This window comes from Sorex araneus, chromosome 4 (genome assembly GCF_027595985.1).
Source record: "Sorex araneus isolate mSorAra2 chromosome 4, mSorAra2.pri, whole genome shotgun sequence".
Classification (NCBI taxonomy): Eukaryota; Metazoa; Chordata; class Mammalia; order Eulipotyphla; family Soricidae; genus Sorex; species Sorex araneus.
The window spans coordinates 172,460,169-172,474,024 of record NC_073305.1 but is presented as its reverse complement, the minus strand read 5'-3'; the positions used below and the strand labels follow the sequence as shown (position 1 = coordinate 172,474,024).

General features: G+C 39.0%; 1 protein-coding gene across 2 annotated transcripts in view; it reads left to right on the top strand.

Moving 5' to 3' along the window:
* Positions 1–13,856, top strand: part of SHPRH (SNF2 histone linker PHD RING helicase) — an 85,596-nt gene that overhangs the window by 33,493 nt on the left and 38,247 nt on the right. For both annotated transcript variants that reach the window (XM_055134501.1, XM_055134502.1), the window contains exons 15-18: positions 7,889–7,977; positions 9,610–9,702; positions 11,815–11,922; positions 13,399–13,541. In XM_055134501.1, coding sequence (XP_054990476.1) covers positions 7,889–7,977; positions 9,610–9,702; positions 11,815–11,922; positions 13,399–13,541 — 433 coding nt within the window. The remainder of the gene's footprint in view (positions 1–7,888; positions 7,978–9,609; positions 9,703–11,814; positions 11,923–13,398; positions 13,542–13,856) is intronic.

Genomic DNA, 13,856 nt, shown 5'->3' with positions numbered 1-13,856 from the left:
GACTTCTAGCCTTAAGTGGCACCAGGCAAAGCCCCATGTCATCTCCCTAGTTTCAGAGTTGAAATGGAAAGAAGTTTTGGATTACCAGGGAACTGTCCCCCTAAACCCAAGACCTGAAGCAGCAAGGTCAGGATGAGACCCTGGGAGCTTTATATGCAAGGAACCAAGTACAGATTCCTGCTGTGGAGGACAGCAGCAGCTGAATACAACAAGGACACAGCAAATTCATGATGGAGTTGGTGAAGACAATCTTTAAATTGTTACCCCACCTTGCACAGAGCTAAACCCTCACCCACGGCTTTCAGTGGGAATGAAGAAGTACAGGCGTGCACCAAAGTTAATGAGTAAAGATAATAGTCTAGAAGGGTCCCCCCGCATCCACTCGCCCTTCTCAGGTATGACTTCAGAGCAACTTTGAAAAGGCTGTTAAGTGGGCTGAAAAAAACATACAGTACAGATGATATCTCCCATAACAAAATCAAAAGTAAAAGGATATCAGAAAACTATAGTCCCAAATCACAGAACTGACAAGCAGGTAGGTGAACTAAAAAACAAATTGGAATGTCTCAGTAATAGAGTGGTAGAAACTGAGAAGTAAGCTTGAAGACAAGACACAGGAAACAAAGAAAAGAGAATGGGAAAAGTTTGAAAAGAAACAAGGAAAATACCCAAGTTATGGGATAAGTTCAGGAGGGAAAATATACAAACCCCAGGCATACCCAAGGAGTAGGAGGACAGATTAATCACATGTTATTCACTGTCACTGTCATCCCGTTGCTCATCGATTTGTTTGAGCGGGCACCAGTAACGTCTCTCATTGAGAGACTTATTGTTACTGTTTTTGGCATATCCAATAGGCACGGTAGCTTGCCAGGCTCTGCCGCGCGGGCTCGATACTCTAGGTAGCTTGCCGGGCTCTTCGAGAGGGGCGGAGGAATGTTACTGACTGAAGAAATTATAACAATTTCTTTGGAGGATTGAACTCGCATCAAAGAGAGACACTCAAAGACATAATGTTTTTTGAATGATAAAAGTCAAATATAAGAATCCTGAGAGCAGCAGTTTCAAAGAAGGAACTTACATAAAGAGAATCCCCTATAAGATTCGTGTCAGATCTATCAAATGAAACCTTGTACCTCACACACATACACAAGAAGAAGGAAAGAAAGAAAATAAACCTTACAGGCCAAAAGAAAAAGGTGGGATATAGCAAACAAACTGAGTGAAATAAGCATCTATTCAAGTCCATTGTATTCAGATTTGACAAAATGACACAAAGCTCTGTAGACAAGCATAGCTTAAGAAGTTCACGGCTGGAGCTGGAGTGATAGCACAGCGGGTAGGGTATTTGCTTTGCACGCAGCCTTCCAGGGTTCGATACCCAGCATCCCATATGGTCCCCTGAGCACCACCAGGAGTAATTCCTGAGTGCAGAACCAGGAGTGATACCTGTGCATTGCTGGGTGTGACCCAAAAAGAAACAAAAAAAAAGTTCATGTCTAGTAAGCCAGCTTTTCAAGAAATAATAAATAATCTCCTTTAAAAGGCAAGGCAAACTTCACAAACACTCATACTTTCTCCAAAATAATGGCATTAAATTCCTTAATCTCAGTAATCTCATTTAGCATCAGTGGCCTGAACTCACCATTCAAAAAGTGCAGTGTATACGGATCAAAAAATTGAACCTACTTTCAGCTGTCTATAGGAGACATACCTAAGCAGTTATGATAAACACTGAAAGTGAAAGTCTAGGAAACAATCTTTCAAACAGTTGGCAAAAATGGCCAGGCCAATTAAACTTCTATCAAAACAACATAGATTTCAGATTTCAAGATGTTAAAAGGACCAGGGATGATCATTTAATGCTCAAAGGATCTCTACATCATTAAGATTTTATACTCAGACATATCCACATAATGAATGTAGGACTCTCAAAATGTGTAGAGCAACTGCTAGTAGACATAAGAAAGATACAGCAGCACAATTGTAGTAAGAGTCTTGACTCTCCCTCCTCTCACCACTGGATAGATGAAGACAAAACATCATTAAGAAAATGTTGACCTTAAAAGAAGTGGAAGAGATGGGTCTAATGGACTTGTTTTGAGCTCTTCACTGCAAAAAAGTCAAGTACACATTCTCCAGTGCACAAGGGATCTTCTCCAAGCTAGAACTATGCTCAGATACAAATAAAATAGAATGTCAACAATCTTCTCAGATCACAATGCTTTGAATATGGAAATTAGTAGAAGATAACTCAGGTATTAAGAAACTAAACGTTAAATATTGCTGAAAAAACAGTGGGTCAAAGAAAAAAAATGAGAATAGAAGCACAGTCAGAACACATAGGACATAGTAAAAACTGCAACAAGAAGAGTGTTTCATGGCAGTGCAAGTGTTCATCGGGAAAGAGGTAAAGGCCCGAATAAATCACCCAACTACACATCGCATGATTCTAATAAAAGTCTACCAGGGGTGCCCAAAATAGGCCAAATTAACAAAATCAAGGTCTGGTGTTTTGAAAAAATAAACAAGATCAACAAAGCATTGGCTGGGATGGTGGGGGGGGGAGTTCTTAAGTTCTTAATAAGCCAACTCAGAAGTGAAAGGTGAGAATTTACAACAGATACAGAAATTCAAAAGATCTGAGATTACTAGGAAAAACTTTATGCCATGTAATTGGAGAACCTTGAAGAAATGGATAAATTTTTGAAATCCTCTAATGTCACAAAACTGAATCAGGAAGAAACAGAACATCTAATATAATCATTACTAACAAAGAAGAAAGTGTCAAGTCTCCCAAAAAATAAAAGCTTGGGCCCAGATGGGTTTACTAGTAAATTCTTCAGACCCTTCAAAACGTAACTGTTTTTCTCAGACTTTCTCAGAAAATCAGAATAAGAATCCTCCCAAATGGTTTCTTAGAGACCAATGCCAAAAAAGGAGTCTTCAGCGAAAAAAAAAAAATTTTTTTTAGTCCAATATGATGAACATAGATGTAGGTTAACAAAATCTTAGTGAACCAATTCCAACTGTACATTAAGAGGATTCTATAATGTGATCGAGTCTAATTTATTCCAGGAATATAAGGATTGTTTAATACGTGTAAGCTAATCAATGTGATATAAACCCTGTCAATATAAAGAAAGATAAAAATATGTAAGTAAATATCAGTAATTACAGTGAAAGCATTTGACAAGATTCAGTATCCATTTATGAAGAAAATGCCACAAAATGGAGATAGAAGGAATTTCCCCCAATGTAGATAAGGCCGGGACTGGAGCGATAGCACAACGGGTAGGGCGTTTGCCTTGCATGCAGCCAACCCGGGTTTGATTCCTCTGTCCCTCTTGGAGAGCCTGGCAAGCTACCTGTGGCATATTTGATATGCCAAAAACAGTAACAGGTTTCACAGTGGAGACGTTACTGGTGCCTGCTTGAGCAATTCGATGAATGTCGGTATGACGTGCTACAGTAACTAAGGCCATTTACCACAAACCCATTGCTGACATATTCAGTGGTTAAAAACTGAAAATCATTCCTTAAGATCAGGCACAAGACAAGGATGTCTGCTCATACTACTAGTTAACACTGTATTGGAGTTATCGCCATAGCAGTGAGGCAAGAAAGATTTTTAAGGGGATCCAGATGGGAAAAAAAGTCAGACTGTCACTTTCGTAGATGATGTTATAGACCCTGAAGATGCTTATCAGAAACTAGAAGCAATAAACCTATAGAGTAAAGAAGCACAAAATCAGTATGAAGCCTACTCAAAAAATTTAGATGAGATTCTGTATGACCCAGCAATTGCACTGCTTAGCTTAGCCCTGCAGCTATGTTTAGAAAGAGTCCTTGGACTCCTATGTTCACTGTAGTGCTTTCTACAGTAGACAACATTTGTAAACCACCCTGTGCCCAAGAACAAATGAATGAATAATAGATTTAAAAAAAAAAAAAGCACTCAGGTAAAATTATATAATGGAGTACTATTCTGCTGTAAGAAAGAGTAAATTTGTAATTCTCTGTTGTGTGGATGGAACTAGAGAGTATCATGCTGACTGAAATCAGAGGGGAAAATATAGAATGATCTCATGTGGAATATAAAGTAACAGTAAGGGAATAACAACTGGCCAATGGTGACAGACTCTGGGGATCGGCCTACAGAACCTATTCTGCCCAGGAGGTGTGGGGGGGGGGAGTGAGGGGGAGGGTGGGCTAAGAGAAGACTTGGAGACATTGGTGGAGAAATAAACGCTAGTGGTGAATGTGGTGTTGGGACATCATATGCCTTAATATAGTGTTGTAGTCATAGTGCCTGAAAAACCATTGGGGAAAGCGGGACCAAATGAAACCAGCAGTATATAAAAAGAATAATAATAATACAGTATGACCAGCTAGAGATTACCCAGGGAATACAAGATTGTTAAGGTAGGAAAATTTGGCAAAACTCAGTTTTATTTCTTATAAAAACTTGTTGCAGTCATATGTATCAAAGTAAAATTAGGAATTTGTTGTAACTCTAAGCCCAAAGTTAGTGTAATCATGAATAAAATCTCTAGAAGAATTGACTGTCATAGATAAGAAATATGTGCGTGAGATCTTAAATATGTGATTAATGTGTATAATTTTAAAAATATTTTAGGTTGTTAGGATATCTGACAAAAACATACTTTTCTGTAGTCATTTTGTGTTAGTCATTGTACTCATATATCATTCTCATGATTATGCAGTGATTAAAGAGCTAACTTTCCCATTTAAGAAAACTCGATTTCAGAAGACATGCTTGCTCTTTTTCAAGATTGCAATTATTAACTGACAGAATTTACCTTAGATCTTCACACTGGACATTTATTTGTTGTTTTTTTCTCTTAATTATGCAGTGATTGAAGAATTAACATTTCCCTTTAAGAAAACTATATTTCAGAAGACATCTTTCTTTTTTCCAAGATTATAATTATTAACTGGCAATTTGCCTTAGCTTTTCTTATTGTACTGTGTCTCTGTCAAATAGACATTTTTATACTATATTAGTATTATACTGTCTGCAGTAGGCTTAGACTTAACCATCAAAATTTCTAAAATGATGTAATACATTGTAGATGTATTATAGATTGTCAAAAAAATTAAAATGAATTTTAGATTTTGCATTCTGAATCTTTGACAGTGCATGATTTTTCTTACTTGGTCCTTTTGGTAGTCTTTTTTATTTCTTTGCAAGTATAGTTACTCTGAGATAGGAAGGGCCAGGGTGTTATTCATGTGATCCTGTTCAGTCATAGTAATACCCTGGCAGAATCAGTATATACTTGGCTCCTGTAGTAGCAGAATGTAGAATGAATTTCCACTAAATTCCTCCCCCCCATAGTTGTCTGTGGATAGAAACTAGTGCTGAAATAACTTTTACATATAACTATATAGTTTAAACTGTCAAAGATGAGTGGCAGTCTTATTTCTAAAAAGTAAAATTAATTTCAAAACTAGATGAATTTGCTTTATTATATGCAAATGCTTGGATATAATGTATGTTGGATATGCAATAGTTTTATGCTTATAGTGTTTGAGACATCACGCAGTGGTTCTCAGGGCCTACTCCTGGCTCTGCGCTCAGGGATCACTTCGGGTGATGCTCAGGGTACCATATGTGCTGCTAGGTGTCAGATCCGGTTGACCACATGCAAGGCAAAATGGTTTTTACCGCTCAGACCCAATCTCTCTCTTTTTTCTGTCTGTGGTGCTGGAGATTGAACTCAGGACCTCACATGTGCAGGACAAGTGCCCAACTACTGAGCCATTTCCCCAGCCCTTCATCAGACAGTTACATCCTAGGTACTGGGCACTGCTCTGGACCTTACAGACCCAGCTTGACCAGCTTGAACAAAACAGTGTGATCCGTGCCCGTGCCAATTCCACTTTAACTTTTATTTGACCATCAACCAAATCATTCCTTCAAATGAAGGAACTGGCAGAGGAACCCAGGGCCGAGATCTCCAAGGCTGCTCTGATCGGCACTGGGCCTCTTCCTCCCAGAGACTGCCCTCGGCGCTGAGTAATCCCATCAACAGCCAACATCCAGAGACTATAAAACCAGGCTCCCAGAAAACATCTGATAGCCTAGTTCTCCCTTTGGAGAACTTGGCAAGCTACCTAGAGTTTACTGCCCGCACGGGAGAGCCTGGCAACCCCCCCTGTGGCATATTCATATGCCAAATACAGTAACAATGATGGGTCTCATTCCCCTGACACTAAAGAACCTTTAATGCGGCACCATTGGAAAGGACGAGTAAAAAAAGAGGCTGCTAAAGTCTCAGGGCTAGGATGAACGGAGACGTTACTGGGCCCTCACGAGCAAATCGTTTATCAACTGGATGACAAGTGATTTCAGTGTTAGATGTTTCTCTTTCTGCTTTTTTTTTTGGGGGGGGGGAATTATCATTTTATGAAATTTTTATGGGGGGGTGAACATTTTGCCTTGCTGGGGTACCATATAGTAGTGGGGATCTAACTCTGGGCCTCTGCATGCAAAGCACGTTCTCTGCTCATATTTTTAAGAAAATTAGCTTGACAATATCAAATCCAGTGTCATTTACTTTTTAGTGCCATCAAGTGGCAAGGAACGGGTATTTCCAAATCCATTAAATTTAAATTAGATTTTAAAACTCGTTCAATATGTGTATTTTATGTCTACCCTAGAAGCACTGTTCATAAGCCTAAAAAATAGGTTTTGTAATGAATAAATTCAGCTGTTGTTACAGTCTTTGTCTTAAAAAGCTTTCAGTAATCTTCTACACTAGAAAATAAACTTCCTCTGTTTTAAACACTTGTTGAAACGGGCTGAAGAGATAGTACAGTGGGTAAGGCATTTGCTTTGCACACAGCCAATGCAGGTTTGAGCCCCAGCATCCCATATGGCCCCCTGAGCACCACTAGGAGTGATTCCTGAATGCAGAGCCAGGAGTAATCCCGAAGCATCACCAGGTGTGGCATAAAAAAAACAAAACCAAAACAAAATATAATGTTTTTCTGAGAATTAAGTAACTTTAGTAAGAGGAAAACCAGTTGTCTGAACTGAAAATCCAAAATCGTTTTTAATTGTAATTTTAAAGTATTACAAATTATTCATTGGTATTCTATTTTGTGGAATTAATTTGAAAAAGAGCAATTGTATTTTAACAGAGACAGTCAGAGCAAAATCAGATTTCCTTTCTAAAAATAGTTAGAAAGGAAACTATTTTAATGAAACTTCATTAGGCCGGAGAGAGAGTCTCGTGGATAGAGTTCTCACCTGGCTTGATACCCCCCACCCGTGGGCCCTGAGCCCACTGGGACTAATCACCTTAGTGCAGAGCGGGGAGGAAGCTCTGAACACCCCCAGAGGGGGTTGCTAAGCCAAAACAGAAGACAGAAGTCATTGAATTATGTTCCATTTTTGTAGTAGACATTTTTAGATAAAAGATAAGTAGATGGGGTAGGGGTGGGGGAGGCACACTGGGATCGTTGGTGGTGGAGAATGGGCACTGGTGAAGGGATGGGTACTCAATCATTGTATGACTGAAACGTAACCACGAAAGTTGGAAGTCTATAACTATCTCACGGGGATCCATTAAAAATATATAAATATAAAAAATAAAAGATAGGGGCTAGAGCGATAGCACAGCGGGTAGGGCATTTGCCTTGTATGCGGCTGACCCGGATTCGAATCCCAGCATCTCATATGGTCCCCTGAGCACTGCCAGTAGTAATTCCTGATTGAAGAGCCAGGAGTAACCCCTGTGCATCACTGGGTGTGACCCAAAAAGCAAAAAATAAAAATAAAAACATAAAATAAAAGATTAGTAGATGATACTGGGAATTATGTAACCTTTTTATAATTTCAATATATTTTAATTCTTAGATGAGTTTGCCTTGGCAGCAGAACTGTATCGTGAAGTGTTGCGTTCATCTGAGGAACACAAAGAAAGACTCAAAACCGATTCACTGCAAGTAAGAATTCAGGAGTTTAGAATACTTATTCTCTTTGCGCTTTTCTTTTTTTTTAACCTCCATTTTGTTGTTTTGTTTGTGTGGGGGGGCTGGGGGGTCTGGTAGTGCTCGGTATTTAGTCCTGGCTCTGTTGTCAGAGAGCAGAGCTGGGTCACCTGTCAAGCAAGTACTGTAAGTTCTATACTGTCTCTCTCATCCTCTACCTGCTTTTTAAAGAAAATAATTTTAGGAACGCTTAGGGTAAAGAGTTAACACTGGAGATAAAGTTTGAAATTTGGACTTTTAGTAAGTATCCAAATTGATTTTGTATATACACTAAAGTTTGAGGATCCTTAAATCCTTACTCTTCTCTGCTCAGGCCAGCATCAGAAATAGTCAATCTAACAGTAAACCAAAAAAATTGTATATATTCCAAAGAATGGGTTCAGTTGTGTCATTTTGCATGTCAACGTATGCACCATTGGTCCAGCCCTGATAGCACATGAGCACAGCCAGGTACAGCCATGGGAACCACCAGCACCCCAGATCCAAGTAGCACAGACCTTAATGCCCAAGCAAACTGTTAGGCCTGCACAGCTGGGCCAAGTATCACCACCGGGAGTAGCTATCAGTCCCTTTAAACATTACTTTTTTATTTGGGGTGTTGTGGGTGGGAGGAGAAATCCCCACCAAGAAACAATTTTTTTTTTTTTTTTTAGCCAGTAGGTCAGACACTTGCCTTACGTGTATCTGACCTACTTTCAATCTCCTGCACTACATATAGTTCCCTGAGCACCACCAGACATGATCTTTGAGCCATAGAGCCAGGAGTAAGTCCTAAGCATAGCCAGATATGGCCCCCAAACAAACAAAATTACTTTCATATGATTTCTTCTATAGTTCTCAAGAGTTCCAGAGGGAGCGTTTTTTTAACCAGTCACAGATTCCAGTTTACAGTGAGGCTTCACCTTCTCTGTGCACTACCTTCCTCACCTCCACTTTCCAGGCTTTAAGTTAAATAGATGCAGGTTTTTTTTTTAATATATTTTATTTATCATATTTTTACATAGGATCTACATCTGCTAGTGCTCAGGGACCCAGGACCATTCCCAGCAGAGCTCCATCGACAAAGAACTTGGCCTTGTGTATGCTACGCAGGCTCTCTTACACTTGAGCTATCTCCCCAGCCTCTTGTTCTTTTTTAAAATCAGAATATTGTTACTAGACTCATCCATGTTCAGTTCTCAGGAGAAGAGGAATCCAGTCTATAATAGTCAACTTCTTACTTTGCTAGACTTAACTTGGCATGATGTATTTCAGGTTTCTTATATAGACAAATGCTTATATTTTACACAAATATTACAGAATATTTCATTAGATGACATACTGTAGATGCTTTGACATCATAAAACTGTTCATGCATACTGTATAAGTGCGAAGTATAAACATGTTCTTCGTAAGACTGATTTTAGTTGAAGAAAATTGATGTCATTTTGAATTAAAATGTTATAAAACTGTGTTTGCTTTTCTCCAGAAAAGTTGGCAATAAAATTGTTTTAAAAGAACTTGATATGTGTTTTTAGTAGCTGTAGGTTAGAGGCTCACCGTTTTGTGTCTTGACTGTCATAATTATTGCCCTTTTCGTATTTGTAGAGACTTCATGCTACCCATAACTTGATGGAATTGTTGGCAGCCAAGCACCCAGGAATACCTCCTACGTTAAGAGATGGCAAACTTGAAGAAGAGGTAATAAAGAATGTTCTTGACTCCATAGCAGCTATGAAAAAGTTATCATTTTGTGTTATAAAAGTAAAAAGTTTTGTACTTTGCCTTTCTGTGTTACCTAAGTCAGTAAATAATTCTCCAGTTTTTGTGGTATTAGTCTTCTCAAAGAAGTTCTCTGTGACTAATTTATTGCTGGTCATTGAAAAGTGTTAGAAACTACAAAGCATTAGATTTTTTTTCAATTTCATTCCCAGTGAAGACATCTAATCCTTACTGCTAAAGACTTTTTTAAATTCATCCAGTGACAGAGTTGCATTTGTGAGACAGCAAAATTGATAGATCACTTTACTTGTATCACTTGTCATCCCGTTGTTCATCTGTTTGCTCAAGTGGGCACCAGTAACATCTCCATTCGTCCCTGTCACGTGCTAGTGTGACCCAATGGCGTCTGCTTGCTCCAGGAACACAAAGAGCCTCAAGCCTCAAAATTAATAGATAGCTCTAATTATTAAATAAGTAACCAAGAAATGTTAATAGAAATTAACTGGAAGATAGTAACAGGAAAAGGAAAAGTACGTCATGAATAGGAGGATTCAGAGATCATCTTCAGTCCCTCTCTGCACCTGAAATAATGAAAGGCCAGGGAAATCATATGGCTAATCTAAAGAGATGTATGTTCAGTTGAACCATATGAGATTGTTATTTTTCCCTCTACTTAGAAGGAAGCATTTGGATCATTAGTCAGTTTTTCCAATATAGCTGGTACTTTATTCAGAAACACTCTAGAAACTTAATATTTCAGTGAGATGGATCTTCATTTCACTTTTTCTTTCTTCCTTGTTTTTTTTTTTTTTAATGTTTTTGAGCCTCACCTGACTGTGCTCAGGGCTTACTTTTGACTGTGCTCAGGAGTCACTCCTGGTGAGCTCAGGGACAGTATTTCTGTTACTCACAAGTAATGTGATTCTTCTTGTCTGAAAACTCCGGGGGAGTGTGTGAATAGCAACACCACAGAGCCTATAGCACTGTGAGCGGAGGCCCAGAGGACAAGAACCAAAGCTAAGCGTGTGCCTGTCAAAGGAGGCAGGTTCCGGGGTGGGAGGAAGCCCGGGGATGCTGGGGGTGGGGGCTCTGTGCTGCAACATGGCATGCCTGAAATACCTAAGAATAGCTTTGTAAGTCACCCCTTCTAAAATTCTTAAATTCCAAACTGTTTTTAAAGCAGAGGGAGAGGCAGAATAACAAAATTCCACACATTAAGTGTCTTAAGCAAGGGGATTTTAATTCTCAAAGTTCTGAAGGTTGGGAGCCTAAAATCATGATGTCTGCGGGGTTGGTTATTCCTAAGGACTCTAGTTTATTAATAGGTAGCTGCTGTTCTTCGTGGCCTCGAATAGCGTTCTGGGTTTACTTATAAGGACACCATCATTAGATTAGTACTACACTATGTGTTTGCTTAATTAACTCTTTTCAAAGATCCAAGCTGTTGTAATCAATCACATTAACACTAAGCCTTAAAAAAAAAAAAAGACTAAGCCTTCACCATATGAATTTTAGGGGAACACAGTGCATAACATCTACCATTACTGAATATTCTCAGGTATTGCCTCATAATTTTAAATATGACTAGTACTTTTACCCACTTGTTTTGTTTTTTTAATTTAAAAAATACATAAAATTTGGAGAGCAAACCCATGGGATTTCTTAAATGTTACAAGTTACAGGTAAATTTTATCCTCTTGGAAATACTTTTCGAATGTCTAGCATGGAGGTACTTTGTATAGCAGTGCTTTTTGACCTTTTTCTAGCCATCGCCTCCTTCCAACCTTGATTTCTTCCTATGTCCACCCATCTTATCAGTCAACACCATTTATTTTTATTGTGCCCCCCACCACCATCCATATTGCAATTTTCAGCTGTGGCTGCGTTGGAATATCTGAGGAGTCTACTGGGGGGCATATGGCCCCTGGGTGAGAAATGTTGCTCTAAGTAATATGTGGAGTTCTCTGCTTTAATTGGGTTGTTCTAAGTAGATAAAATGACCATACTCTTGTTGAATCATACCACATTATTTTCAAGACCTGGAAATGAAACTGGAATGAAAGTTTCTCTTTGTTTCCTGTTTTAACACAGGCCAAGCACCTACGAGAGCATTACATGAGCAAGTGTAACACTGAAGTTGCTGAAGCACAGCAGGCTCTGCAGCCGGTGCAGCAGACCATACGTGAGCTCCAAAGAAAGGTTTGTCTCTTAATGTCCCAAGGGGAGCGAGAGGCACAGAGACAGAAGGAAAGTACCCGCCATAGAGACAGGCTGAGGGGAGGGTGGCCGGAGGGAAACTGGGGACGTTGGTGGTGGAAAATGGACACTGCTGGAGGCATGGGTATGAGAACAGTGTGTGACTGAAACCAACCATGATCAGCTTTATAACTATGTATTTCACGGTGACTCAAAAAAAATTTTGTCACTTAGTACATACAAGACCTGGCCCACATTAGAAGTGAATATGCTTTTAGCATTATTGACTAAAATGAACAGATGCATAGATAAGTCATTTTTGTTAAGCTATCATGGGACTTCTCTTACCTTGGGAATATAACAAAATTATTGGTAACTGTTTCAGTCTTTTAAGACTTCTGTAGCTTCATTTTTGTTTTAGGTACTAATCTTCTAAAATACTTGGGTTTTGTGTTGTTGTTGTTGTTGTTGTTTGTTGTTGGGGAAGGACAACGCCTGGCTCTGCACTCGAGATCACTCCTGATGGATTTCTGGGGGACTATCTGGGGTGCCAGGGACCAAACTTGGGTCAACCACGTGCACAGCAAGCACCCTATTTGCTGTATAGTTCTATTTTAAGATGGCAAAACATTAGAGGGGCCGGAGAGGTAGTCTGCAGATAGAGTGCTTGCCCTGCACACTGTGGCCCGGGTTCAGTCACGCAATCACAGCGTCCTGTAGGGTCCCCTGAGAGCCACCAGCAGGGATTCCTGAGCGCCAAGCCAGAAGCTGGGTGTGGTCCAAAAACAAAACAAATTTTTTAAAAGATGTCAAAACATTAGAATCAGAGACATTTTCACATCCTCTTATGATGCCATTCAGTCTCAAAAAGAAGATGTACTTGGGGCCGGAGCGATAGCACAGCGGGTAGGGCGTTTGCCTTGCACGCGGCCGACCCGGGTTCAATCCCCGGCATCCCATATGGTCCCCCAAGCACTGCCAGGAGTAATTCCTGAGTGCAAAGCCAGGAGTAACCCCTGAGCATCGCTGGGTGTGACCCAAAAAGCAAAAAAAAAAAAAAAAAAAAAGAAGATGTACTTGGTGTTTACCAGTCGCACATTTTATTTCTCCTGATTCAGGCCTATGAGTAATTTTGTTCCATGGGTTATTCATATAGGTTCTAATCAGTTAAGAGAAGATTAAAATAACATTTTCATTATGTTAAGAACAAAGATTTATCTTTTTAACATATAGAATATAGAATTTTCATGTTGCTAGTTTTTTAGTACAGTTTTTATTATACCAATGTTCACAGTGATTCTCATTCCATCCAGAGTAGTCAGAAAACAAATGTTCTCTTTATACAAGAAGCACTATTTGAATTCCTTTGAGAGGCATTTAATGCTTCCTTTGAATCTTTCACAATATCCTTCCCGATGAAGAAACATAATGAATACAAGAAAATAGTGATTATCTCCTGTTCTTTTTTTTTTTTTTCAGTTTCATTCTAATTCACCTTGGTGGCTAAGTGTGCTCCACAGAGCAATTGAGTTTTCTCTTGAAGAAGAACTGCTTCAGCGAGTAAGAAATGAAATAACCAGCAACTACAAGCAGCAACCTGGCAAGCTTTCCATGTCAGAAAAGTAAGATACTAATAAAAATAGGTATTTAATTTAGATACCTAAGGCAGTTGTTATTGTTAAGACTCAACAAACTATGGCTATAAATAGGTTATTTTACATATTGTCAATATATGTTTACTATTTATAGAGAGTAAATACACATCTAACCAAGAGTTTTTAAAATATATTTAGCCTTTTTTTTTTCTTTTGGATATTTTATCTTTCTAGTGCCACCTCTTTCTCTCACAAACACACACATATTTTCTTTTCAATATGCTTAAGACACCACACTCAACTAGTTTTAAGTTGTCTAAGTAAAATCTGGTAGCTGCCTTT